The sequence below is a fragment of the Prionailurus viverrinus genome, chromosome A3, assembly GCF_022837055.1.
Source record: "Prionailurus viverrinus isolate Anna chromosome A3, UM_Priviv_1.0, whole genome shotgun sequence".
Lineage (NCBI taxonomy): Eukaryota > Metazoa > Chordata > Mammalia > Carnivora > Felidae > Prionailurus > Prionailurus viverrinus.
The window spans coordinates 11270122-11296955 of NC_062563.1; the positions used below are offsets into that span (position 1 = coordinate 11270122).

The following is a 26834-nucleotide window of genomic DNA, read 5'->3' on the forward strand; positions in this document are numbered from 1 at the left end:
GCCCACACGTCCAGCAATGGTCTGTCAGCGGAGGTACCGTGATTCCCTTCCACATGGACGGCTGTCTTCCGGGAGGCTAGCCCAGGCCTCTTCGCTATCTGTTGTCTCGAAATTCCAAGCGAGTGAAAGCAAAGGCAGAAAGCACAGGGTGGAGGCCTGGTTCGAAGCTGGCGGACCACGACCTCCGTCTCATTCTGTCAAAGCAAGTCACAGCGCCGCCCAGATTCGAGTGGGTGGAGACACAGGCTTTTAGACGGAGTGGCATCAGTGCCCTGCAAAGGGCAGTGGACCCAGGGAGGCTTCCTCACCGGGGGCCCTTGCTGTCATGACCCACCACGGCGCTCTCCCCGGAGCGCACTCTTCTTGCTCCTGGCTCTGGAATCCGAAGGGCAGCGCTGGCTCTCTTACTGAGGGAGGTCCCCCGGGACGCCGGGTCCCCCCTTGGGACTTGGCACCCCCTTCCCTGGCCCTGGAGACGGAGGTGCAGCAGGTAGAGATGGGGCTGAACGAATTCTTTTCCAGATTTTGCGTGGTTTGATTTGGGGCGCGGGGCCTTATTTTTGCTTTGGTTAGGTCCTGATATCATTTTATTCTCTTGCCACTTGCCTTCTCTTCCAACTCAACGGAAATAAAAAGCTGAGTTAATGGAGCATCCTGGCTAGTGGTTCCGTGGATTTTACGACAAAAGTTACCTACGGGTCGAGAGCTCTGATTCCGGAGCAAGACTCCTCGAGTGTGAACCTTGGCTCTATTACTTGCTGTGGGACCTTGGCAAAGTGACTTCATCTTCCGATGCCCCGGTTTCCTCCTCCCTGACATGGGGATCATGACACCCAGGATGAGGCCGGGGCAAGGGTGGAGTGAGGTAGTCCGTGCAAGCCGCTGGAGAGCACCGGGTCAGGGCCCTTGCGCACAGGTCAGCCTTCTGCCATGGATGGGCTTTTTTGGGGGGGGTGTGGGGGAGGCGGAGGCCTAACTAAAAAAGCCGTTTATAATCTTAGTACGTCCACGAAAGAGTAAAGCCAACATGTGCATGCCTCCTGCTCATAACTGCGCCTCGTTTTAGCCCTATTACGAGGTATTTGTGCTTTCGGTATAAATTATAAATCTAAACACATGCAGGGTTTGTTTTTCCCCCAAAGCAGATTCCAACCAGCATGAAACCAGCCAACCCAAATAAATTGTGCACTTAAGTCCATTGTTTCCAGCAACATGTAAACTGTTGGGTTGTGGAGATTTGCTTTGAAGAGGGTGCCCCATTAGTGCGCCTAGCATCAGGGTTCAATTTAGGCAGCGCATATTTGAAGAGTTTACTAGAAGTTTGTGGCAAAGAAAGACACGCACGGTCGGGGAGGGGGGGCAAGGGGCTCTTATCAAATTGTACAGGATGCATTTAGGCGGTGTTGTCGTAAAAGCACAAAACAAAGCAACAGCCCTGAACTCAAGGAGACTCAGAGAATTCCTCAGCTGGGGAAGTCATTCTGGGAATGCAAAGATCGCTTTCAATGTTATGTTTGTAAGGAAATGACAGTCACCAAGTGGAGAATGTCAGGTCCTCTGAGAAACCCTGTGGGCACTCACGTGCAGAACACTGTTTACTTAACTGGAGTTGGTTCTGAAAATATTTGACTCTGGAGGGTCCCAAAGGGAGTGTGCAGGGTGTCTGGGATTCTCTTTCAGGTCAGGACTCGGCCTTTGCTAATCCCCTCAGCTGATAAAGCTGCAGTCTTCAGGGCGAATCCATTCCTCTGCTGAACCGAGGTTTATGGCCCTGGCCGAGGCCAGAGCAGGACCCTGTCATTCTAAAGGTTTCCCCAGCCAAACAGAGCCGCCGTCGTCGTCTATCTGATGAACTGGTAGTTTGTCACAGTGGAGCAGAGGTGCCTGGAGTGAAGAGGAGTGTGGAGAAGCCAGGGAATGAAGGATCTGGATATTTATCTCCAGGAACCTGACATTCTCATCAGTGCTAAAGGTTGACAGGGCTGACAGAGCAGGGGGATTCTGACGTCACTCTCAGGAAGGTGATGGATTTCACCAAGCAGGATGAGTCTGGGGGTTTGTTCTTTCTGTTAAGCTCACATCCCCACTTCCTGAGCGGGAGACCCTTTCACCACCCCAGATTTTGTCCCTGCTAACTTGCAGGATGCCGGGGCATTGATGGCAGTCATGAGTCCAAAAGGGCTCAGACAGGAGTGAGACCACCTGGGCCCCAGTCTGGCTTCTTCCTGAGACCTGGACAAATGGCTGAATTCAGCCCTGAGTCACTGAGCACCTATGACGCTCTGGGCACTAAGTATGTAACGGCACAATGGCTGTCCTGGTCAGGACGGACCAGGTGGAGAAGGGTGACGAGACCGGCAATCTACACACTTTCCGCATAGTGTCTCAAGCTTCCCAAGTTTAACACGCATGTGAATCACTTTGGGGCCCTGGGAAAACGCAGGATCTGGTTTGGGAGGTCTGGGGCGGGACGTGGGACCCTACTAAGATGCTCTAGTCTGCTGGTCCCTAGACTGCACGTTAGGCAGGAGGTATTATTTCATCTAATCCTTAGAACAACCCACTGAGGCAGTAGTGTTGTTCCCATTTTACAGATGAGGAAATAGAAGCCTGGGGAGGTTGAGTGGCTTGGCCAAGGCCACGTGCACAGCTGGGAACGGAGGAGCCGCGACTGGACCCCAGGGCCTGCGTGCTTCCATAGCTCTGCCAGAAGCCGGTAAGGATGGCACCGGGAGGGGCTCCGCACCCAGAGTGGGGGCTCAGAGAAAGCTCTGGGAGACCGTGCCTCTTGGCTGGGTGCCAGCAGGTAAAGGGTTAAGATACTAACTAGGTGACCACCAAGGAGGGCCGATGAGAGAAGCCCAAGGGGAGAGAGGGCTAGGGGGCTGGGGGAACCCGCAGGACAGGGCTGGCACCTTAAGAACTCTGATGTGTATTCTGTGTATTCAGGCACGGGGGCGAAGCAGGAGAGGGCTAGGAGGCTCTGCGGTGCGGTGCACCTTTTGGCTTTACCCGGAGGGCCCGAGAAGGAAGGTTCTCTGGAAAGATCACGTAACCTTTCTGTTTACTCATCCTTCCCTGGTGACACACTTCCTGGGGGGCATCCCCTTCTTTCTCAAAGGCACTGCCCCGCCCAGCACTTACTACCTGGGCTGAAATTAGCACTTGGCACTTGGGTTTCTATTTACACATCTGCCTCCCGCTAGAACATTTCCTCCTTATTCATCTCTGTCCCCGAAATACTCAGCCTGGCAAGTGGGATGGTAACACCTTGAGGGGAGCACGGACTCCTCGGGACTTGGGTCCGAGATTTTTCTGTAAGTTTACTTTTTCCCCTTTTCAAGTTGATTTATTTATTTTGAGAGAAAGCATGAATGGGGGAGGGGCAGAGAGAGAGAGACAGATAGAGCCAGAGAAAAAGAGAGAGAGAATCCTAAGCAGGCTACCCACTGTCACCACAGAGCCTGATGCAGGGCTCGAACCCATGAACTGTGAGATCATGACCTGAGCCGAAATGAAGACTCGGACACTCAACCGACTGAGCCACCCAGGCATTCCCCCCCCACCCCCCCTCCCCCCGTTCCATATTTTGAGAGAGAGAGACAGACAGTGCGAGCAGGGGAGGGGCAGAGAGAGGGGGAGACACAGAATCCGAAGCAGGCTCCAGGCCCTGAGCTGTCAGCACAGAGCCCGACGCGGGGCTCGAACTCACGGACCGTGAGATCATCACCTGAGCCGAAGTCGGCCGCTTAACCGACTGAGCTGCCCAGGCGCCCCACCATATGTACATTTTTAAAAACAGAATGGCAGAGTCGGGGTGGGGGCAGGCTCCTGGGTGGCTCAATCAGTTAGGCATCTGACTTCAGCTCAGGTCATGATCTCACGGTTTGTGGGTTTGAGCCCCGCGTCGGGCTCTGTGCCGACAGCTCAGGGCCTGGGAGCCTGCTTCGGATTCTGTGTCTCCCGCTCTCTCTGCCCCTCCCCTGCTCATGCTCTAACAATAAATAAACATTAAAAAAAAACCAGCATGAACTTATTTTTATCTGAGCCCATGAAAAATATTTAAATAAACTTAAAAAAATAAACTTTAAAATTTAGGATAGTATTAGATTTATGAAAAGGTTGCAGAGAAAGTACAGAGAACTCTTACCCTGCACCCAACTTCTGATTGTTTCCCTTCTCGCTGACATTCTACGTGACTCTGCCGTACATCTGTTCACAACTAATGGACTAATATTAATACGTTATTATTAACACTACTCCACGTCCTGTTAGGATTTTGCTCGTCTTCCGTTATCACTGGCCGAACACCATTCTAGCTAGATGCTGTTGGCTGCTGAATGACCCGAGCCTGAGGCCTGCCTTCTCTGTTAAAAAGGGAAATCAGTAAATGTTGGAGAGGTGGTCAAAGCTGAGACTTTCTCACAGGCCAGATGGGGTTGGAAGAACACTGCCAGAGGAGTAAAAGGGCTTTCCCACCGTGGGGTTCAGCATCGTGTCCTGCAGACTGTGTGTCTCCTAAAGTCGTCTTGGGCAGCCCCGAGCATGATCTCCCTATGCCACTCACTCTGACAGCCGGAAACGCCACGTCTGAGACCGCGGGGCTCAAACCTGGAGCTTCCTTCTGCACCGGAGGGTGACACCAGGGAGCTGGGTGCCCCTGGCTCGGAGATGGGCAGTACGTCTCACTCGTGTTCTCTGCAGTGACTCTGCTGAGTTCCCACAGCCAGGCAGGCACGTGACGACAATTCCACCACCAGCATGAGAGGTGCTCCCTGCATGGGACATGAGGTCCGCTTGCCTGTCGTGTCCACGAGACGGGGCCCTGCGTGTCATCGGTGATGGGGGAGGCGGCCGTCTTAAATCGACAACTGCCTGCTCAGCAGCCTTTTCTTTCCATAAGGTCTGGATTCATCCCCGTCAGGTGTTTCAAAACGGTTTTCGTGTTTTAGGAGTTGGAGTCGGTGACGTTGTTTCCTGAAGCCAAGTCCACACTTTCGAGTACTTTCCTTTCTAATACGTATCTGCTGTCCTCATTTCCAGGAGACCTAAGCCCCCTCCACACTCACTCAGCTCCTCTGCCCTTAAGGTAAGTCGCTGCTGGCTCAGGGGTCCCCGATCGAACTGGAGGTGATCACACTTGAGTGTTTGCAGAATTGCTGGGTTCGCTCCTCAGCACTGCCGTTCATTTCTCGGCTGGCGCATTATAGAATTTTGAGTTAGTCCAAGGGGGCGCGTGGTTGGATGAAATCTTCTCCGCATGTGGGTGTGGAAGAGGACGCTGCTTGGGACACAAGTAAATACGTGAGTCCCTTTTCACAACCCAGTTTGGTTCAAATCCTTTAAGACTGATTTTCCAGGCTTGCTATGTGTTTCTGTAGTAATCCATTTTCAATTGTTTCCTATGACAAACTTTTTGTTTGTTTGTTTTTTTAACAAACCTCTGCGTGCACGCCTCCGTATGCACCGGCCTAAGTTATGTTCCGGATGGCGGCTGTTTGCTTATTTCTGGTTTTTAAAGGTCTGGGCAAATCCAAATTACTCCTCGGAGTATGTGTGTGTGTTTGTGGGGAGGGGTGGCAGTCCCTGTTCTTCGGGGGCTGTTTACTCCCGGCTCCTCCTCGTCTGCAGTGGCTGCAGGGGGTAGAAAGGAGCCAAGGGGAGGCAGAGAGAAATTCATCTCTAGGTGTTACAGGCTGGATGGTTCCGCAGGGCCAGGCTCCTCTGCAGGGGTGGTCAATGGGGGCTTTGTTCCCGAGTCCATTCTCTGAGCCGAATCCCAAAGCTGATGTGCCAAGGTGACAAAAGGAACCCGCCTGTGTGTCTGTCGTGTTTGGACCCCACCCCCTGACCGGGACACCATCAAGTCTGTAGGAGTCGTATGTACACGTGTAACAGGGGCGGCAGGGGTGGGGGCAAACCCTGAAAATATTAGGCTGGAGGAAAACAAAAAAAGGAAAAAAAGGCAGTAAAAGGAACGGACCGCTAACTCTAAAGACATAAAGGGAAAGGGCCAAGCTAATTTGCACCCTAGGAGAGGCGGGAGGTGCAGAGGGGACAACGGGACACCCGGGAAACAAGGAGCACAGGAAGGGGTGTGTGCAGCATCAGGTCCGACAGACAGAGGGGGTCGCATGGGGAGGAGGGAAGAAAGGAGGAAAAGGAGAGAAGGCGAGGAGGGGACTTGAAAGTGGCAAGGTAAGAAGGGGGGGCAGAGGCAGGGGAGGCAGGGCAAGGCTGCGTCCCTGTCTGTTTGTGATTAGCACACAGCCCCGGCGCAGAACGGAGTAAACAGAAACTTCCAGGCGTCCCCACACCCCCCTCTGAGGCAAAGCAGAAATCAGATGCTCCGTGATTAATCGTGGAGAGTTCAGGACACGACCACAAGCGCTGTGCGGACTTGAAATTAGCTGCCTTTTCCCGTCCCCTTGCCAAGATGGGAGTGGGGGGTGGGACGTGAAGGGGTGGGGGCCCCGCCTGCTGGGGGCCAGCATGGAATCCTCCGTGGCAGAGCTCAGTGACACTGACGGGCAATCGGCTACATCCACGGCAGCAGGCAGCATCCGGGGAGAGCGGCCGGCCGGGGGGGCCCCGGGCGGGCTTCCTGGAACCCCGGCTCCCGCTGCCCGCACCCTGACACGGGCCAGATAAGAGCCGGGCCGTGCTATCGGAGCCCTGCAGCGTGCCGTCCCACGTCCTGCAGCACCACAAGGAAGCCTGGGGGACAGTGGGCTCCTCGGAAGCGACCTTCTGAGTGGCCAGTCTGGACTGGCTTCCCCGAGTCCTAGCTCGACTCTAGTCCTGGATGGGAACCGGCAGCCGACGCTCGCCTGGGCGGCAGAGAAAGCCAGGCTGCCTGGAGGAGGACGCGTGACCGGGCCTGAAAGTCCGTACCTGCTCCATGGTGAGTGCTGGCGTGTGGACCAGACGCTAGAGGGAGGTGAGGTGTGAGGAGGGCGGCCCCCCCTCACACTCCGCCCTGGTGCTCCACCGGGGAAGGGAGGCTGTGAGGAAGAGGCAGGATGGGATTGCAGGGGCCGCTGTGTGGCCTCGGGCAAGTTCTCTCCCTTTCCCGGAGGCGGGCCTCCGTGTGTGTGTCCTGTTGCTGACGCGGAGTGGGTCGACAGCTGACCTTCAAGGGGCTTTCACTAGGACCGTGTCTCTGGTGTTATCTGCCAACGTCAGGCGCCGTGCTTGGCATTTGCGAAGCCCCAGCCCAGGGAATCCCCATGGGCCTCTGGTGCGCCTGGTATTATTGCCCTCAGTTGTACACTGAGCAAAGAGAGGCTCAGAGAAGCGAAGTGACTTGCCCAAGGTCACACGGCTGGTCAGCGGCACAGATCGGAATCAGGTCTCTGTCTTTCTGACTTGCACTTTCTGCTTCCAGTGGGCTGTTTCCTGATCTAGCGTTCTGTGATCTCCCCAGGAAGCAGGGGTGGAGGAGGAGGGGGTGTCAAGGGGAGCATTCCCTGTAGGAGGGGGGCAGGGAAGTCAGAGGAAGCCACAGGCTGAGCAGGCTGTACCTCCGGACGGTATGTCCGCCCAGGGTGGGGGCCCACGTCCTGGGATGGGCAGGGGCCCCCGGCTTGAAGGAAGAGTGCCCGGCACCACCAGGCGTTGTGCCCGCCACCCTGCTCCCCTGCCGTGGGAGGCTCCTGGGGGCAGGACAGGAGGGTTAGTATCAGGCAGGGGTGGAGAGGGCTGGGCGTGGGGAGAGTGGCACATGCCTCTACTGGGTTTTGTTCCAATTTTATTCTGCCTTTCCAAAAATCTGTTTCGAATCATTCTGGGCCCCCACTCCTCCTCTGGACGGAACAGAATTGTGAAACACATTCAGCGCTTTCCACCGCCTCCCCTGGGGGAATCACATATTAATATTATCGGCGGCCATTTGCATAGACATCCCCACAGCTGTGGCAGCGGCAGCCAGAGATAAGACACAGATAAAAGTCTCCGAGCGTCTCCCTGGCACGGAGGGAGGGACGGAGGGACGCATGTTACAGTGACACAGCCGGCAGGTGGGAGATCCCACGGGGAACAGGCCTCCGGGCGGAGCTGGAGATCCCGGCACCGCGATGTGGCCTCCTCTCCTCTCTTCTCTTGGAAAATTCCATCTTGCGGTACCTCTGGCTCAGGCCTCCTTCCTTTCAGCGACTGGCTCAGGCCCTCTGTCTTGGGCTCCAGCTGAGACCTGGGTGGGGGCCCGGCAGTCCCCTCGGTGCTGGGCACACAGGGACGATAGGTCACCCTACCCACTTCTGCCCTGGATTTTTCTTGTAGCCCTGAGCAACTCACGTCCCGTCTCTGGGCCTCTGTCACCTCCCGTCTCTGGGCCTCTGTGTTTCCTCATCTACACAACGAGGGGGTTATTTTAGGAAATCTCTGAAATCTCCTTGCGACTCTAAAACTCTGTGGCTCTGGTTGGAGTGCACTTAAGTGCTCAACAAGCTTCGAGGAGAGGACGGTCCCCCTCAGAGCCCTGCCACCGGGAAGGCGCCGGAGGCTGGCACAAAGGCGGGCCTGAAGAAGAGACCGATGGCGCGAAGTGCCTCGTTACTGACGTCAGCGGTCACAGGCCTTTGGGAGCCGAACGGGTTGCTTTTGTGGGGAGCGATTGAGCCCAGATGCGTGCTGGCTGGGAAGCCGTCACCGACCCTGCAGCGGAAACTCAGCACCGCCCCCAGGACCCCCCAGATCTTTCTGGGGAGCTGCAGAGCGGTGTCTTCACATATGCCCACCGACTGGGCTCTTGCCCTGCTTGTCCTCTCCGGCTTCCTCTTGCCTCTGCCCCCAAGGCCACTGTCCGTCTGAGGTTCCCAGAGCCCCTACCCTTTCCGTACCCAGGCCGCTCTGGGTTCTGGGCAGAGACGGAGGGAAGAGCTTCCTCCCCAAGCCGGGACACTCTCTGCCACGTGCTCCCTACACAGCGGTGTGTTGGAGCCAGCTTGTACCGGCTCTGGAAAGCCAAGTGTCACATTTTCAGAAACCTGGTGAACTCGCCAAACAGAGCCATTATTAAAAATTAAGTTTCACGAGCTTGTAACCAAATAAACGATGCTGCAAAGGGAGGAAGTAATCAAAGCCCATAGCCTTCCGTTTCTGAAAGTACGCGTCGCTGTTAGGAATGTTCCCGCGGTACCTGTCTGCCGCTGCACGTCTGTCCCCAAGGCCGGGCGGAGTGACTTCTAGTCGGCAGCCTGAAATCGGCCACGGCGGGAGTCGTTAGGCCACGGGAACTGGTAACAGTACAACTCAGGGCTCGATCTGTCCATTGTCTAGATTTGAGAAAGGAGACAGGAGACGTTAATGACGCAGATTAGGCATAAAAGTGGCACCTCCGCGGCTGTTTCTTGTGCACTTGCTCCCTTCGCTGACAGAGGAATCAGCTCCGATACACTTCGTTGTATCAGTTTTGTCTTATTCCTTAAGGGGATGGAAGATCCCAACCAGCTTTCCTCATTCATCGGTTGTAACTGGTGAGTGTTTTTCCAGACGTAATTTCCAGAATTGCCCTCACTCATCAGTTGTGACCACGGGCTGATTACAGGTACGAGCGTTGGGGGCAAAAATCAACAAAACCACCCTGGGTGAATCAGTTGAGCGTATGAAGCCCACACATCTTATCTGTATTTGTAAATTGTGTGCGACTCATCCTTTACTTCGGTACAATCTGTAATAAACCTAAGTGTGTATGTGGGTATGTGCATCTATGTGCACACACACGCACACACACACGCACGCACACACACTCGATCTCCCCTGGAGGCTGGGTGTTCACCTTGACCAGCACACCGATGGCCCCGCAGCACATATGCTTGTGCTCAGGGTCTCAGAAATCCTGTCCTGGGCCATCCTCAGCCCTCACTCCGTAAGAGTTAAGACTCCAGACTCAAAGCCAGGACATAAATGCTTCAGCTTCCTCCTCTTGCCTAGAACACACCAACAGTCCAACTCCTCTCCTCTCCTCTGGGCGCTGGAACGGATGCAGAGACTGGGTAGGGTAGAAGGTGTCGTCTACACGGGCAGTGGCAAAGGCCCCGGGCTCCTCGCTGCCTTCATTGGCTCCGCATGTGGGGGCATTTCTGGTGACCCCTCATGGGTTAATTCCATCTGCCTAAGGGCTCGCCCCCACCGCACTTCATTTTCATGCGCAAAGCATGATTCTCTAACAGAAACGGCATCTTGGAACCAGTAGAAGGAACAGCGAAGCCAAACCTATAGGAAAGTTAAGACAACTTTCTATTTTTAGAAACCCTGGGAGCCAGGTGGGCCTTTTCCAGATCTCCCAAGCCAGCAAGGAGAGGAAAGTATTTCTCATTCCAGAGTTCCGTCTCTTACAGTCGAGGCCAAGGAGGAGGCCCAGGTGGGGTCATGGGCTAAGAGAAGCACAGCTCCGATGGCAAGAACAGAGCCATGCTCGGTGCAACTTTTTTTAATGTTTATTTGTTTTTTAGAGAGAGAGAAAGAGAGAGTGAGCAAGTGCGGGGGAGGGGCGGAGAGAGAGGGAGGCACAGAATCCGAAGCAGGCTCCAGGCTCTGAGCTGTCAGCAAAGAGCCCGACGTGGGGCTCGAACCCACGAACTGCGAGATCATGACCTGAGCCGAAGTCGGAAGCCCAACCGACTCAGCCACCCAGGCGCCCCTCACTGCAATTTTAAAGAGAATTAAAAGTGGGTTTTATACTTATTTTGTGTGGTCCGGAGGTCGATCCTGAGCTTAAATCCCAGTGGCCCCCCTTCCAGGTAACCACAGTGGAGAGTCATGTGTCTATTCTTCCAGACCATTCATTCAGCCATTTTCACATCGTTCTTTTTTTTGTAACTTCAATTTTCAAAAATGGGATCTTTCTATATATTCTATTTTGTATCTTCCTTTTCTCACCTGCCAATATATCCCGAGTGTTCATCCACGTTAGCTCATGGAGACCTAAAGCATGCCTTTCAAATTTTCTAAAGTTTATTTATTTTGAGAAAGAGGCAGGAAGGGGCAGAGAGACAGGGAGGGAGAGAATCCCAAGTGGGCTGTACGATGTCAGCACAGAGCCCAACGCGGGGTTCGAACTCATGAATTGTGAGTTTCACGAAACCAAGAGTCCCTCGCCGAAACCAAGAGTCAGATACTTAACCGACTGAGCCACCCAGGCGTCCTTAAAACATTCCTTTCAATGCCTGTGTATCGGAAGCCCCAGGAAGCTGGAAGAAGGGATCCATTTTGATAACCACATCGCAAACTTTCGTGACCCCAAAACACACAAGTAGAACCCAGCTGTTTCCACTTTTCAGTAAAAAAGAAATTCTATTGGCTTTTCCTTTAACCGCTTCCTGTCCCCACTCTGCCCTCACCCTGGTGCAAGAGGCCATTTGTCTCTGGACTCTGGTAGTTACCTCCCCATTGGTGTCTCTGCTTTTCTGGCTTCTCTGACAGTCTATTCTCTACCTGCAGCCGGTGGGGTCCTGTTAAAATGAAATCAGATCCCATCCCTCCTCTGCTCAGAACACCCTATCCCTCTCAGTTCTGGTCCCACCTCACCCAGAGTAAAAGGCCGAGGCCTCGCCATGCCCACAGGGCCCAGCAGGATGTGGGACTTACCCCCCTGCTCTCCTCCTTGCTACACTGAGAACTGTTGTTCTCAGTTGTGCTAGGCACAGTCCTGCCTCAGGACCTTTGCATTGCTTTCCCTTCTGCCTGGGACACTCGTTCTCCATACGGCTCACTCCTTACCACTTATCATCATCTACCATACGATATCATTTTCTTTTCTTAAATGTCCCCTACTGGAATGTGAGTTTCCTGAGGGCACAGGTTTTTGGGGTTTTTTTTTGCCTATTTTGTTCAGTGTTATATTCCAGAGTAGGCACTCAATAAAGGCACTCAATTAATACTTGTGGAAATACCTGCCTTGCTATGTTGCCAAGGGTGACAAGGCAGTCAGATTTTTTGGGAGAACCCTGAATTAGGGTCACCAGGAATCTCTAGTCACACGCTACATTTCATTTATGAATACCACATTCTAATAGCCTGTGCCAACTTATGCAGTGGCCGTTCATTTGCATAACAGTGAGAGTCAGCTGAATTGTACATCACTGGATGTGTTGTCAGACCAACCCCAGCTCACATTCTGGACTCTTCACGAGGCCCCTGTGCTCACCCCTCTCATCTATCTCAGGTGGGCACGGAGGGCCCTGTAAACAACACCATCTCCACACCCGAGTGCGGACATGCTGGGAATCAGGCAGGTTATGGGATTCTGTTGTGGCCAGGGGGCTGTCACCGGGCTATCCCCTGAGCTGGACCCACCATCCCTGCCCCCGTGTGGCTGGGAGCCCCCCTCTGAGGAGCATGCCCAGCACTGCCTTCCAAACGAGTGAGGGGACAGGAATCCCCTGCAGGAGGAAGCATGTGGCATATACATGCCCTCTAAATGCACCACCGGGTGCCCCCACCCACCAGGGACCAAAGAGTCCCACGCCTGGTTCACACCAGAGGGAATGGCTGAAGGCCTTGCTCACTGGTCCAGCAGCCGTTAGATCCCTGGTCCCGAGAGCTTTCCTCGACTTATAAAGCGGACGTCAGGTAGAAGCGAGTTAATCATAACCTTCTCAAGACACACTGAGAGAGGCCCTGGAACGGTCCCACCCCCTTCCATCAAGCAGTCTCACTACATTTATTTATAAAAACCCCTGTATACTGGGGCGCCTGGGTGGCTCAGTCGGTTGAGTGTCCGACTTCAGCTCAGGTCAGGATCTCACAGCTCGTGAGTTTGAGCCCCGCGTCGGGCTCTGTGCTGACAGCTCAGAGCCTGGAGCTGCTTCGGATTCTGTGTCTCCCTCTCTCTCTGCCCCTCCCCCGCTTGCGCTCTGTCTTGCTCTCTCAAAGATAAATAAACATTAAAAAAAAACACACACACAAAAACCCGTGTATAGCCACCATCCAGCCCAGGAACTAGAACTTCCACAACTATTTACATCTGCTTACATGCTCCTTCGCACTGCAGGAGGTATGAGCTTAAATTTTGTGTTTATCTTCCTATGGTTTGTTAAAAAAAGTTGTGGCGGGTCACCCGGGGGGGCTCAGTCGGTTAAGCGTCCGACTCTTGGTTTTGCTCAGGGCACGATCTCACCGTTGTGGATTTGAGCCCCACACTGGGCTCTGTGCTGACAGCTCAGAGCCTGGAGCCCACTTTGGATCCTCTGTCTCCCTCTCTCTCTGCCCCTCCCCTGCTCACACTCTCTCAAATCAACAGTAAAAAGGTTTTCTCAATTAGTGCAAAAATATACATAAAATTTACCACTTGAACCATTTTCAAGTTTATAATGGCATCGAACACACTCTCAGTGTCATACAACCGACACCACTGTCCCCTCGCAGAATGTTTTCATCATCCCGACTTCCCTTGTTTAGAAAAGAATTATATAGCTTCTGCGTTTATACAAAAATGATATATTGACTTTCACTAATTTTAAAGGTTATAAAAAGATATATGTTGTCTCGTGCCACTTATGTTTCCATAAAGCATCTGCCACTAAAATTTACCCCCGTGACGGCACACGGCTCCTCGTTTCTTTCTTTTCTACTGTCGCGTGCTAGGACGCGGCACGTCGCCACTTGTGTTCCCCGTCCGCAGGCATTTGGGGTGCTTCCCACTTGTCTGTCTGCAAAACTGAAAGGCGCTGCTTTGAGCATTCTTGCACCTGTCCCGGGCCGTGCACGCCGGCGTGGGTCTCACGTGCATTCCCAGAAGCGCAACCGCTGGGGTGCAGGGAACGGGAAATAACGTCCTGAACTATTTCCCAGCGTGGCTGCGCCAATTCACGCGAGCCCCCTGCCACAGGGCATTTGTCTGACGTCTTCCTTTTTGCCACGCGACCGGGTGGCACCTCCCCCCGCTCTTTACCACCACCACCGCGGACAGGCCCCGCTGCCACTGACTGTGCATCTCTGGGTCTAAGAATATCCAAAAGCCTCGACCGGGCTGCGGGTTCGTGATGTCTCACACCCTTGCGGTGTGGCTGTTCCTGGAAAGGAGCCGAGCCCGAGAGCCGTGCCACAGGGGGGACATGGCGGAGTAGGGATCACAGACCTTGCCCGGACACCACTGCTCTCGCCTTCCTCCCCTTCTCTAGCCGTCAGTCCGTCTGGCTCTTCCCGTGCGGGGGCAACAGAGTGCCGCGGGGTGGGGACAGATCCTCACTCCGTGACAGGTACGGTTGCTCACACCCTACGTGTACTGCTGTTGATCCATTCAACCCTCAGAGCCCACAGATAGAGGTGCTCTTTTAGGCCCCACTTCACGGATATGGAAACTGAGGTGCAGAGAGGTTAAGTAACTTGCCTGAAATCACACAGGTGGTAAACCGCAGAGATGGGTCTGCGTCCGTCTCGTCTGGCTTCCTCGCGAGGTTACGCCACCTCTTGGTAGAGCCTAGAAGTCAAATGTCAAAAGAACTCCTCAATCCTACAGACCTGGGTTCGTATCCTGGATCTCCTTCGACAATGCTGTGTGCCTCTGGGTAGGTCGCTTCAACCTCTCTGCACCTCTAAAAATGGCAAGAGCTCTCTTTTCTAGAAGCGTCACTAAATATTCCTTTTTGTACCTTATTGTTTCTTATTGGGGTGTGTGCCTATTCCTAAAAATTTCCTGGAATCTGTTCACTGGCTTACACCTACCAGGGCTCAGCCCCGGAGGAGAGAGGGGATGAATTCCACCCAAACCAGCGTCTGCAATCAGGGCATGAGGTATCCCAAAGCCAACTGCTGTTTCTAGGAGGAAGGAAGGGGTACGGGGCAGCAGGGGAGCAAATGTCCACTCCGGGCTGCGCTGGTTTGGGCCACTGGCCTTTGTGACCATCCCGTTGAGAACAAGGCTGACCAGGCTGAGCCACAAGCAGTGCAGGCCGCCTCTGGCCTCGCCTGTGTGAGCCGAAGGGCCGTGCAGTTGCACACAACATGTCTGGAATACCTATTCCAAAGGGTAATTCCCAGGGATCAGGCGTGTTTATACTTTTTGGGGGGAAAAGATTCCATTCCTGTTGCCAATTAGTTCTGCTTGAGAACAGCTTTTCTCAACACCAACACGTTGGCCGCCCAGCCTCGAGTTCCGTTGATTAGCTCAAAAGTGGGGAAAAAAAGTGATTTTTTTCTGTCCTTCCTCCACCCCCAACTGTGAAACCCGGCTGTTAGTGATGAAAGGGGTCCTGTGGCTCGTTTAGTTTTCCTTGTCATGACTCCAGGAAAGGCTATAAAAATAACCAGTGGGCCCCCGCTGGCCATAATTGACTGTGGAGAGAAGCTGGCTACCACCGCGTCCGAGTTATCACAATCTGTTGCAGACGCGGGAGGCTTCAGTCAGGCTCCTCTGGTTACACCTGCTCCCCCAGGCCAGCGTGGGCCGGGAGGGGCTGAAGGTCATCTGTGTGGTTCTCTCCTCTCCCAGGTTCTGGGGAGTTCCCGGCAGAGGGGCCCCTGGGACAGAGGAGCCAGGAGGCCACGTGGCAGGGTGCTTCTGAGCGGGGCTCTGACACGCACCGCCTGCACCAAGCCCAGCTGTGTTGCTCAGAGCCGTGAGCGGTGGGCAGGGGACTCGACCTCTTGGTGCCTCGGTTTCCTCACTTTAAAGTGATAACGGTCTCTCCTCCGGAGATTGACGTAGGGTCAAATGAGTTAACGCACTCGGGAGAGGGTCAAGTCCCTCATAAATGTCAGCTTTTAGGATTTACTCACAAGCCTCCCGCTCTTCCCCCGTGGACACCTGAGTCGTAGGTGATCACGCCAAAGTATCTTAACCTAGTCCCCTGCTGATGGACGTGAGACTGGTTCCAATCTTTTGTGATCGCAAATAATGCTGCATTGAATAACTTGTGGCTTTGTATACCCACCCCTCCCCTAAGGTATGTGACCCCCACGATAACCTTGGCTCTGATTTTCCTTGCTGGGGCCTGCAGAATGAGAGGTCTGTGGGTGAAGGGCCAGCCCTGGCCTGGCATGCAGACAGGCCTGTGGGAGGCGGGGTTAGGTGGGACAGATTCCTCTGCAGTCCCTCAGGGGAGTGAGGCGCCACGAAGTGAGTTTCAGAAGGTTGCGGCTGGGCCATCCAGCTCCCAGGTTCCTGACAGATGCCCTGAGGTGGTCTGGAGACAGGAAATCTGTGCCATGCAGGTTCTGCCCATCCTCTGCAATCCTCTTCCTCCAGGAAGCCTGCCGGGATCTGGATTCCAACACCCTTGTCTGTCTCTGTACTGATTGAGCACCAACGGAATCCAGCTCCCTTGAGGGAGGCAAAAACGAGTAGTGACTGAGAATCCGAGCTGCGGAAGAGGCTGGATTTGGTCCCGACTTTCTAGCACTCCCACCCACACAACCCCCTGGACTTGTGTGTCCTCATCTGTTTAAGCAGGATAATAATAATAATAACGGTAACAACTTCTCAGGAAGGTCTTGGGAGGTCTTAGTGACGTAACACCATGAAGTGTCTGACACTATGTCAGACATGAGAAGTACAAGCTTGTGTTAGGAATGTCTCATTATGGGTGGGTCTCATCGCTGCACTGGGCTGTGGGCGCCTGCAGGCAGTAATGACTCATTTGGAAGCAGGGTAGAAAGGGAGTCCAGACTAACCGTGTGGACTTGGGCAAGTCGCATTCCCTCCGAACGGAGTTTTCTCTCAAAAACCGGGGTTCTGATGACACTGTCTTACAGATGTGCTGCGAGGATTAAGAGAGGCAAAGCACGCAAGGCTTTGGATCTAGCAAATGCTCAATAAACAGTGGCCATTCTGACACTGTTAATCAACAGGGTTGACAACTGTGAATATCCTCCCGGAGACGGGCACGGCATCGTGCATGCAGTTGGGGCTTAGTGGATACATACGGACTGACTGCCAGGGTCCAGGCGGCTTGTTATAAAGTGGGGGCTGGGGGAGGCACTGAGAGAGGGACTCATGTCTCATGCGGTTGACCTCTTTGGGAGAACAAGAGGAAAAGAGCCCAAGAGGACCTTACCTGCAGTGACGACATCTGCTAGAGCTTAACTCAGGTGAGCTCAGGGACCAGGCAGCAGGCATCACCACCTCCATTTTACAGATAAGAAAAGCAGGGCCCAGAGAAAGGGGAGACTCTCTGGCTCCCCTCGGCAAGCGCGCAGCAGGGCGGCACTCGTCCTGACTCTCCCTGCAGGGGTCTTTGCCCTGACCCTCAGCCCCGTGCAGGAAATGGATCTCGGGGGCGAGATGCAGTGTCCCTCTGTGGCCAGAGCCCTTGTGCATTTCTCACATTTTTGTATCCTGGGACAAAGGGTGAACAAACTCACATGAACTGTTCTTGTTTCCTGGTGGAAAAACACTCCTGACCCAGCGTAGGGGATCTTTGCTGTCGGGACGGCACCATAACGTGTGGTCTGGCCTGCATCTCGCCCCGCTCCCCCCCACCCCCCGACCTAGCAGCAGCAATGACAGCAAATCCAGATCGCAGAAATCCAGGGGCGACCTTAGGGGTTGTTTGAGGGTGTCGAACGGGCCAGAAGATGCTGGTCCCGGGTGCCGGCCTCGGCTGCTGTTGGACTTGCCCCGGACGGGTCAACACATGAATAAGCATCGATTCACCGGCTTCACGTGGCCTTCTTCCCCTCCTAAGGACACCAATCATTGGATTTGGGGCCACCTCCATCCAGTGTGACCTCGTCTTTTAACTAACCACATCGGTAAAACTCGACTCCCAAGTAAGGTCACACTCCAGGTCTCTGGGTAGACATGAATTTCTGGCGGGACACTAGTCCTAGTAAACATTAGCTATTACTAACACGTCTCTTACCACACAGTTTGTGCAGCACATACGAGGTGCTGAGCACTTTTCTGTGCCCTTTTCATTCCTTCCCCCGTTTAGCCCGTGTCTACAACCTTGTGAAGTGAGTTCTAGGATTATCCCTGTTTGAGGCCAGAGAGATGAACTGCCTTGCTCAAGGTCACACAGCTGCTAAATAGCAAATCTGGGAGTAAACCTTTTCTTTCTGACTCCAAAGCTGGCAAGGTTCTGAGACCCTCCAACCCCATTCCAAGGGCTTCGAGTCACTGTACTCTCTCTCCCAGCCATCTGAGCTGTGCTGTCTTCTGGCCCACACCTCTCTCCACTCTCTCCAGACACATCTCCCACAAAGAGGCTATAAAAGGCGGGTGGGGGTGGGGGGGGTTGGCTCACGTCTTCACGGCGGCAAACGCGAAGTTGCGTTCTGCCTCACATCGCTAGTGCCCGTCTCTCCTGCGGGTAGGAAGCAGGTAGGAGGCGTGCGACCCTCACGCGTGCAGGAGCGTGCCGGAGGCATCCATTTCATCCTTGACATCTGGTAACATTTTAGGAGTCCTGACTTGGGGTTACAGGTTGAAAAATGGTCCATTAAGGTGTGATTTATTCGTCATCGGGACAATGCTGTTAAATGCTCACAGGGTGATTCACTCTGTCGGGTCCTCAACCCCCGACTTCTTGGGCCGGGCCGGGCCGGGCCGGGCCAGGCCTGGCGAAGGCCTTTGCAGGCAGGATGAAGCTGTTTCTTTGACAGCTAGGGGAGCGCGGGGTCCTGGCAGGGCCGGAATGGGGCCTGCCAGAGACAAACGAGTACACCGCCAGATGATGTAGGACAGTTTACCTTTTAACACGCCTGTGTCACGGCCACAGAAATAACTTGCTTTGGCTAATGGGAGACGGGTGCAATCAGGAGCCCCTCGAAGCCATGAGCTGGGAGCCACGAGGAAGGATTGTAATTTCCAACAATTGGGGCTTTGGGACCGGGAAATAGCCACTCTGTCAGCAGGAAGAGCCAGGAGCCTTCTCTTAGCCAGCAAGAAAGTTGGAGGCCCCTGGGCAGATCAGGGGCTCTCCAAGAACAAAGCCAGACTGCGGGGCTTTGCCGGGGGGGGGGGGGGGGGGTGTGTTAGCAGCTGAGAGAGTGGCTGGCAAGCCTGTAGGAGCCAGCCACATCACAGAGAGCACTGTCCCAAAGCCAGACTGCCTGGGTTCAAATCCTGCCTCTCCCACTGACCAGCTAGGCCTGAGACAGCCCCTCTGTAACACGGATTATAGCAGAACCTACCTTGGGGGCTTATGGGGATTTCTGGAGCTAATGGCACAGAGCAAATTCTCCTCTGCCAATCGCTGTGATGTATAGGACAGCATTGGCAGGGAAGACGCAAAATCAGGACGAGAAGGAAGGAGCCCTGTGCCTTCTGGCTGTGGGTCAGGGCCAGGCTCCTAACTTGCTCATGCACGCTGTGCAGGAGCTTCCTGCTAGTACCTGCCCCTCACTGGGAGACCAGGGCCCATACCCAGCTTGGCCAGAGCCACGTGCCCAGAATCTAAGAAGTGGGATCGGCTTGAGTGGGGAGGACCCGGGAGGAGGGATGGGTCACCACAAGCCACTACCACGGGCTGGCAACCAGTCTCCATGCCTGTGAACGCCAAGGGTCTGATTCGCATCCCCAGCTCAGGAGCGAGAGCAGGACAGACAATGGCCTTGTGGCCTCTGTGCCCCTTCTGCCCAAGTGGCTCCAACCCCAGATGAGATGGGGAACAGACGTACGCATCTCTGGGCACTCAAAACTGGGGTTCAGAGGTGGGTACCATGATGGGCCCAGCTCAGGTCTGGAGGTGACACAGACCTGGGACAGGGAGGGCTGGACATGATATTTGTTAAGACTCCCAGGCCCTGTGACATGTATCCAAGTCTAAAGTCTGTTCTGACTTGGAGTCAGGCATCCGTTGCCATGGGAAGGCTAAAGCCCCTGTCACCCCCAGGACCGATGCCCAGGAGCCGTGGCCAGCTCCTGGGACTCATGCCAGCTGGCTGCGGCTCTCCCACGGGGGTCAGTTTCTAGAGCTATCAGATGCTGTGGCTTGTTTGTCTCCACGGCGCCGAGCCTGGCCAGCTTTTGGGCAACAGCAGCCCCAAGGGGAACATAATCCCCGAAGAAGGGATGGCAGAGCCCAGGGTAGGGATGGCTGGGTGGAGGGCGAAGGATGCTGGGCGCCCCGGCCACAGGCACCCCTGAGCACTGGTCCTTTCGAGCCCCAGGAGAAACCCGCTGGGACAAAGTGAGGGTGGGGGTGGGGCTTCACTTTGGTGACGGACCTTCCTGGGGGCCCAGCTGGGCACTGGGCCTTGTGGCAGCTGCCCGGGGTGGGGGTGGGGGCTCTTTACAGCTTCATTCTGTCCCACCCCTCGGGCTTCATTTCCTGATTGTGTAAACTTACTGCTCCAGCCAGGTGTCCCGTTCATTCATTCATTCATTCATTCTCTTGGTCTTTACAATGAACCTGTAAGGTGGGGGTGCAGTTACGATGCCCCTTTTCGGATCAAGAAACACACATAAGGTTAAGTAGCTGGTTCAGGGGCACAGAGCTAATGAGGGGCTGGATTAGTTATCTACCCTGCGTAACACATGTCCCCACAGCTTAGCGGCTTAAAACAACACGCGTCTACGATCTCACAAGTTTCTGCGGGTCGGGGTGCAGGCGCGGCGGCCGGATCCTCGGCTTCAGGCTTCGTCACAGGCGCCTTGAGGTGTCGGCGGGGCTCCGGGCGTCTCAAGGTTCAGGGCAGGATCTGCCTCCCAGTTCGCTCGGCGGTGCGGGCGGTACTCACTTCTTCTCGGGCGCGTGGCCCTCCGCTCCCCGCCACGGCGTCCCCCGTCTCCAGCGCAGCGAGCCGGCCAGGAGGGCGCGTGCGTGCGCCTGCCCGTGGGCGTGCGTGCGGGTGCAGGTGCGCATGCGCGTGGGTCTGCAGGCGCACGTGGGCGTGCTTAGGGATGTGCACGTGTGTATGCGCCCACGTGGGCACGGTTGAGTCCCCAATGGTGGTGTCGCGTCACTTTTGTCACTTTCCCTCCTTAGAGACAAGTCGGTGGGCCCGCTCGCGCTGAAGAGGAGGGCGAAGGCCAGGCGGCGGGACCCCCTCTACCCCCTTCCCCCAAGGAAGCGAGAAAAGAGTTCCTCCTCCCCCACTCCCAGACACGGGCCACCTGTTGGTCGCCGGTCAGAGTCAGGATTGCATGGCACCCTCACTGATCGAGGGGGTGTTTATGGAACGCCTCCCACCGTTCCGACAGGCGCGGTTCCGCCCCCAGGAGCTGCATCCTGGGGGACTGACGTTGAGGCTGCATCTTAGGCCACTCTATCACGTGCCTCTGCAGAAAAAAAGTGTTCTTTCTTTGTATCCTGTAACTGAGCTGAGATTTCTCACAAACCCCAGTCCCGGGGCAACGAGGAAGAACGCTAGACTTAGTCTAATCTGGTCAATTGAATCTGATCCACTACTTTAGGTCTTTAGGTCATGCTCGCTCTCAGATTTCCTTCTCCATCCTCAGCCCCCCTAAGGTGGCACGGGGTCTGGAGTCCCAGGAGAGTCCCCGAGGCTCCTAGGCGGAGGTGGGGAGGCGAGGTCTCCAGCCACGTCTGTTGCCGGGGATCACTACTGGCCCTTCTGGCCCTTGAGGCTGAAGCTGGCGGCTGGAAGAACACACGGTCTAGGCCCCGAGCCCTGCCTGGCTGACTTGTCCCTTCCCTGGCTCAGAGCCCTCACCTCCACCGCATCTGGACCCTGCGGGGCTGCCCACGACCCTAACAAAGCGTCTCCCCCATGAAAAGGAACATCCCGAGTCCCAGCCCGGCCACGGGAGGACTCGTGTAGCCAGCGAAAGTGCAACGCTGGGGAAGGCTTCCCTCCTTGCAACTTACAGCATTTTCATGATCTCCCAAATTAAGCTGGTGGGCAGTGGCCTCCCCGCGACTTCCTCCTCCAGCCCCCAGAGGATCAGTGCAAAGCTCTGCCTTTGGAGCTGGCTCTACTTACATTAAACAAAGAAATAGAATAAGTAAATAAATAATAAAGAAGTAGCTGATACTTAGAAGCATTATATATCAGAGTCTATACTAAGCAGTAACTCATTAGATATGCCTAGCAACACTGTGAGGAAGTAGCCTGTGTCCTGTTTTATACCCTTGATCTTAGCCAAAAGGCCGAGAAGCGACGTGTCCCGTTTTATAGATGAGGAGACTGAGGCACGGAGAAGTGAAATAATTTGTTCCTGGTCACAGAGCTCTTGGATGGCGGAGCTGGGATTTGAGCCCCAGTAGCCCCTGTGTCCATACCCTGTGCCACCACCCTCCTACGTGCCTCTGCACTCGCTGGGCTGAAGCTGAGAAGGAAGCTGAGATGAAGTCCTTCATCCGTGTGTGTGCTCCTTCTGCGTAGGGAGCAAGCCTGGGGGCATAGGTAAAGGGAGACCTCTATTCTCTTGACAGTCTGGGAAAGTACTGTGCCTTTGCTATGCTAGTTGGTACCTAAAGGACATTCAATAAATGTTTTCTCACTGTGGTGGCCTTTAAGTCTACTGTCTTGTGGCAAAATCTGTTTTGATTTGTAAGCGACTGAATATCGCCACGATCCTGCTTTTTGTCCTCTGTATGGATGCACATCTTCCCCAGGCAGATGGATAGCTGAGGACAAAGGGGAAGGACTGTTTACCCAAAGAGGCAAAGAGGAAAGCACAGTCCCATTTCTCAAACTGTTACCTGTTATAGAAACTATCACACACTTAAGTCGTCAGACTTGTGGCAAATGTGCCGAAGGAGAAGCATTCAGAGCAGTGAGTGACAATTGTCTTAGTCTGTTCGGGTGCCGTGTGACAAAGTACCATGGAGTCGGTGGTCAGAGCCTCTGTCACATCTCAGTCCCTGTCTGTAGACTCCGGGACCTCAGATGCCTCCTGGGGAACAAAGATCAATCCCTCGCTTTTGAAAGAATGGGGCAGATAGATCTCCAAGGGTGACCAGGCGGAAAATGGAGAGTCTCAAACCGGGGTGGCTGAATGCTGCGGAAGTTGCTTGCCATCAGTCCCCGTCTCTCTGTGTCTCTCTCTCCCCTCCATCCTTCTTCATTTCTGCCCTGAGCCAATCTTGTTCCTGGTCACAGATCTCTCATATGGCAGAGCTGGGATTTGAACCCAGCGGAACCCACAGGAAGATGTGCATCCACACAGAGGAACAAAAATCGTGAGAATGCCACGACTACTAATACAAGCGCTCCCGTTGACGTTGACTATGTCAGGCTGTGCAAGCGTTAGAATGTCGAATTCTCCGAAACAGCCCTCCATAGCAGGTGGTATTATCATCCCCATTGTGCAGAAAGTTGAGGCTCAGAGAGGTTAAGCAACTTGTCCATGATGACACAGCAAGAATGTGACAGACTAGGTTTTGTCCCCGGATCTGTTCGGCACCAAAGCCTTTGCTATGTTCCCACCGCCGAGGTTCCTGAATGGGGAGGCGGGAAGGGAAGGGAAGAATTTGCCCCAGGAAAAAACTTCAAGAGCCAGACTCCGGAAATGCCCAGAGCTGTTAGTTCCCATGCCAAGGTCCCTGCCTTCCTCTCACTGTGGAGGGGCCCGGCCAGGAGGCTGAGCTGTGGTGAGGATATGTTAAAACTTACGGCAGGAGCCCAATTCTGAAATGTTCTAGGACAGGCAGGGAAGTTTCCTTTGGGGACAAGGTGGAGAGGTTCCAGTCCATTTAACTGGAGGAGACGGGTGGGGGTGGAGGGATGTTAATGTTGCTGGTTGCTGGTTAATGTTCTTTCCCAAGGGTATTTATGATTTATGCCAATGTGTTTAAACAAAATTCAACCAAGCTGGATTCCGTGCCCTAAGAAACTAAGGAAAAAGCATTCACGAAAACTACATTTTGAGGCGAATAAAAAGATATTCCAGACAACTCGCCCCCTTTTCGACTCTACTTGTCCAAAGCTGAGGCTATCTTATCACAAAGACCCCTCGGCAGGTGTCTCCCAGTCTTCTGCATTTGAAGAAGCTGGTGTCCTTTCTCGGCACTCGAGGCCTCTTGTTTGGGTGGCTCAAAGGAAAACAAAAGCAAAGCCCCAAACGTCCTCACTCTCATACTAGCCAAACCCTTTTTTGGTCCTCATTTTGGGAAAAGGAAAGAATCTGTGCATTAGGACCCTTTGAGTTACGAATGACAAAGCCCCGATTCATACTGCGGAAGCAAAAAAGAGAATGCGTTAGCTCATGTAACTTAAAAATCTAGAATTAGGTTTAGCATCAGGTGTTGCTGGATCCACCGGGGTGGGTGGGAGTAGGGGGTCGTGGGGCTGATTTTCAGTGACCCAGTTCAGTGGAAATTTCCTTGGTGGAATCCATCATCGTGGCTCTAAGGAAGTGGCGATCTGGACGGGCCTCGGTGATGGGCACTGAGAAGTGTGGTGCTGTTAGGAGAAAGGCCACATCAGCGGAGAGCTCTCCTGAAGTTTTTTTTGCGTGATCCAATGAGATCTTAAGACTCTGAACCATTTCGGGCTTTGAGGAACCTTACAGAGCCCCTAGCTTGGGGTGCTGACTACGTGCCACCAAATACACCCTCCCTTCTGTCCTTCGGGTCTTGGAAGACGTTGCTAATCGACCAGCACTCAGTGAGCCCAAACACAGCCTCAGAATCAATCCACCCCGAGGCTCCACCAGAAGCAACCTGTCTCCTCCGCCAGTGGGTGTTGAGGGGGTGTTTATGGAGCGCCTCCCACCGTTCAATTTCTCTAACGTGAGCCGAGACTTACCTGCAATTTCTGTTCTCGGCCGATGGAGATAAGGAAACGGAAGCGCTGGGGGTTGGCCAGTGTCATGTAGGAACTCAGTGACCGGACCTCCCGACCCTTGGGCAGCCTCCTTTCCTGTGGCGTTCTCCTGATTCTAGCACAGAGAGGAGGCCCGTCCCTGAGTGGAGATTTCCACTCTCGACCGCTGCTGCACAAGGCAAACAAAGAGACTCGAGGTCAGAGGAAAGCCAGAGAGCTTAGCCGCTGACCTCTCTTGCCGAGCGCTGTCTGGAGACGAGCACAGCACAGGGAGCAGCCGGGCAGGGCGAGTCCCGGGGAACCCACGGGTCAAACCGCGTGTCTGTCGCAGACGTCTCGCCGGGCTTTGGGATGCCCTGCCTTCAATGCCATAAAACCGGGTAACGTGCTCCACTAGGCTCACATTCTCAACCGGGGGTGATGCTGAAGGTGTCTTCCTTTCTGGGGGTGGGGGCGGGGCGGTCTTGGAGGGGAGGACGAGGGGCTGGCAGCCAGTCTAGGGAAGCCAGAGGAAGCAGAGAGAAAGTCTTGACATAGCCAGTTTTCTTCCCCGCTCGGCCGCGCCCAATCCGAGGAAGAGAATAGGTGCCCCAAACCGGCCGATTCTTTGCAGGAAGGTAACGGGTGTCCTGACCCCAAAGAGCCTGTTGTGAGATATGTGATGCACGAACTCAATTAGCAAGTTTAGCGGAAGCCAAGAGCTTCGTATGCTGTCTTAATTGAAATGCACAAGGCGGGGGCGCCTGGGTGGCTCAGTCGGTTGAGCGTCCGACTTCGGCTCAGGTCATGATCTCATGGTCCGTGAGTTCCAGCCCCGCGTCGGGCTCTGTGCTGATGGCTCAGAGCCTGGAGCCTGTTTCAGATTCTGTGCCTCCCTCTCTCTCTCTGACCCTCCCCCATTCATGCTCTCTCTCTGTCTCAAAAATAAATAAACGTTAAAAAAAAGAAAAAAAAGAAAAAAAATGCACAGGCGACCTTAGGAAGCAGAGGGGGTTATTTCCCAGGAACAGACGCTGAACCGGACGCTTGGAGAGAGGGACCAGAGCTTCCGTGGCCACATTTGAGTAAGGGCTTGAGGTCGGGTCCGCCTGACCCTGGTTCTGACGGAGCTGCACCCCACGGGCCGTGAAAAGGAACAGAACGGAGAGTGGGAGTCATTTGAGAACCATCAAGCGCGTCGCTCCCGGCGGCGGCTTCGTGCAAGGTGCTGGGTGGGAACCGAGAAGCACGTGGGCTTCCTGCCCTCGGATCATTCCCAGAGAGTGTGCACTTGGGAAAATGTCACGCTGGAGGCTGAGTGGCATACATCAATGCCTGTCACGGCTCCCTCGGTTGAGCCCCCGGCCCGCAGACAGGTGGAAACTTCTGGTCTACAACAAGCCCCCCAGGTGAGAAAACTGAGGCTCAGCAAGAACGGATTTCCCCCAAGTCACACAGCCCGTGAGCTGCGGGGCCAGGACTCAAATCCATCCCGGATTGCCGTGCAGCTGACTCCTCCGGGAGCCGGCGGGAAGCGCTAGGAATCGGGTGGTGGAGGCGGTGGGGCATCTGAGAGGAGGGTCCTGGGTGGACCCCCTGGACGGAGAGCCACCCAAGGGGGCTGTGCCCGGAGGCCTCCAACGGTTCCCGCAGGTGTAGGACCACCGCGATTACGGCAGCACCTGTGACGTCCACTCCCCGGGCTTCGACCCAGGTCCAGCGTCTGGCCCTTGAGAAGCACCCAGTTTCACAGATGTGGCCAATTTTTATTGCTTATTTCCTCTTGGAGACCTACTTTTAATTTCTCTGGCTTTTCCCTTCTTCAGGGGGTCTGGGCCTCATCAAGACAGCCCTGTCTGACGACAAAAGCAGAGGCTTCCAGGTAGGCTGGACGCACCCACGCCTCCGGTGGGTCTGGCAGAGGCTGGGAGGAGAGTGAGGTTTGTGGCCAATCCTTTTCCTCCTCAGCAGTCAGCTCCCTGGAGCCCCCGAGAGAGGCTCTGGAAGGGCTGCTGATGGAGGAACCAGCTGGAAGGGAAGTGCGAGGGCAGATGTGGCCGCAGCGAAAGCCCGCGGTCGCCAAGCCTCACTGCAGTGAGTTGGAAAAGGTGCCCCACTTGGAGCCATGAGACCCAGGCCCAGATTCCGGGGCCACCACTCACTGCTAAGCCCTTTTGCCTCGGTGAGACTCAGTTTATCCCCAGTAGTGCCTTGCGCCCGAGGCACTGCCTGTCCAG

The 26834-nt window shown here is 54.7% G+C and overlaps 1 protein-coding gene across 3 annotated transcripts in view; it reads left to right on the top strand.

The window, feature by feature from the left end:
• Positions 1 to 6350: 6350 nt before the first annotated feature.
• Positions 6351 to 26834, top strand: part of RIPOR3 (RIPOR family member 3) — a 76225-nt gene continuing 55741 nt past the window's right edge. The window contains exon 1 of one of the 3 annotated variants that reach the window (XR_007150910.1): positions 6351 to 6904. Coding sequence is in view for 1 of the 3 variants with exons in the window: in XM_047852786.1 (XP_047708742.1) it covers positions 6902 to 6904 (3 nt within the window). In the remaining 2 variants the exon portion in view is untranslated. The remainder of the gene's footprint in view (positions 6905 to 26834) is intronic. The other 2 variants (XM_047852786.1, XM_047852791.1) reach the window with 2 other exon arrangements.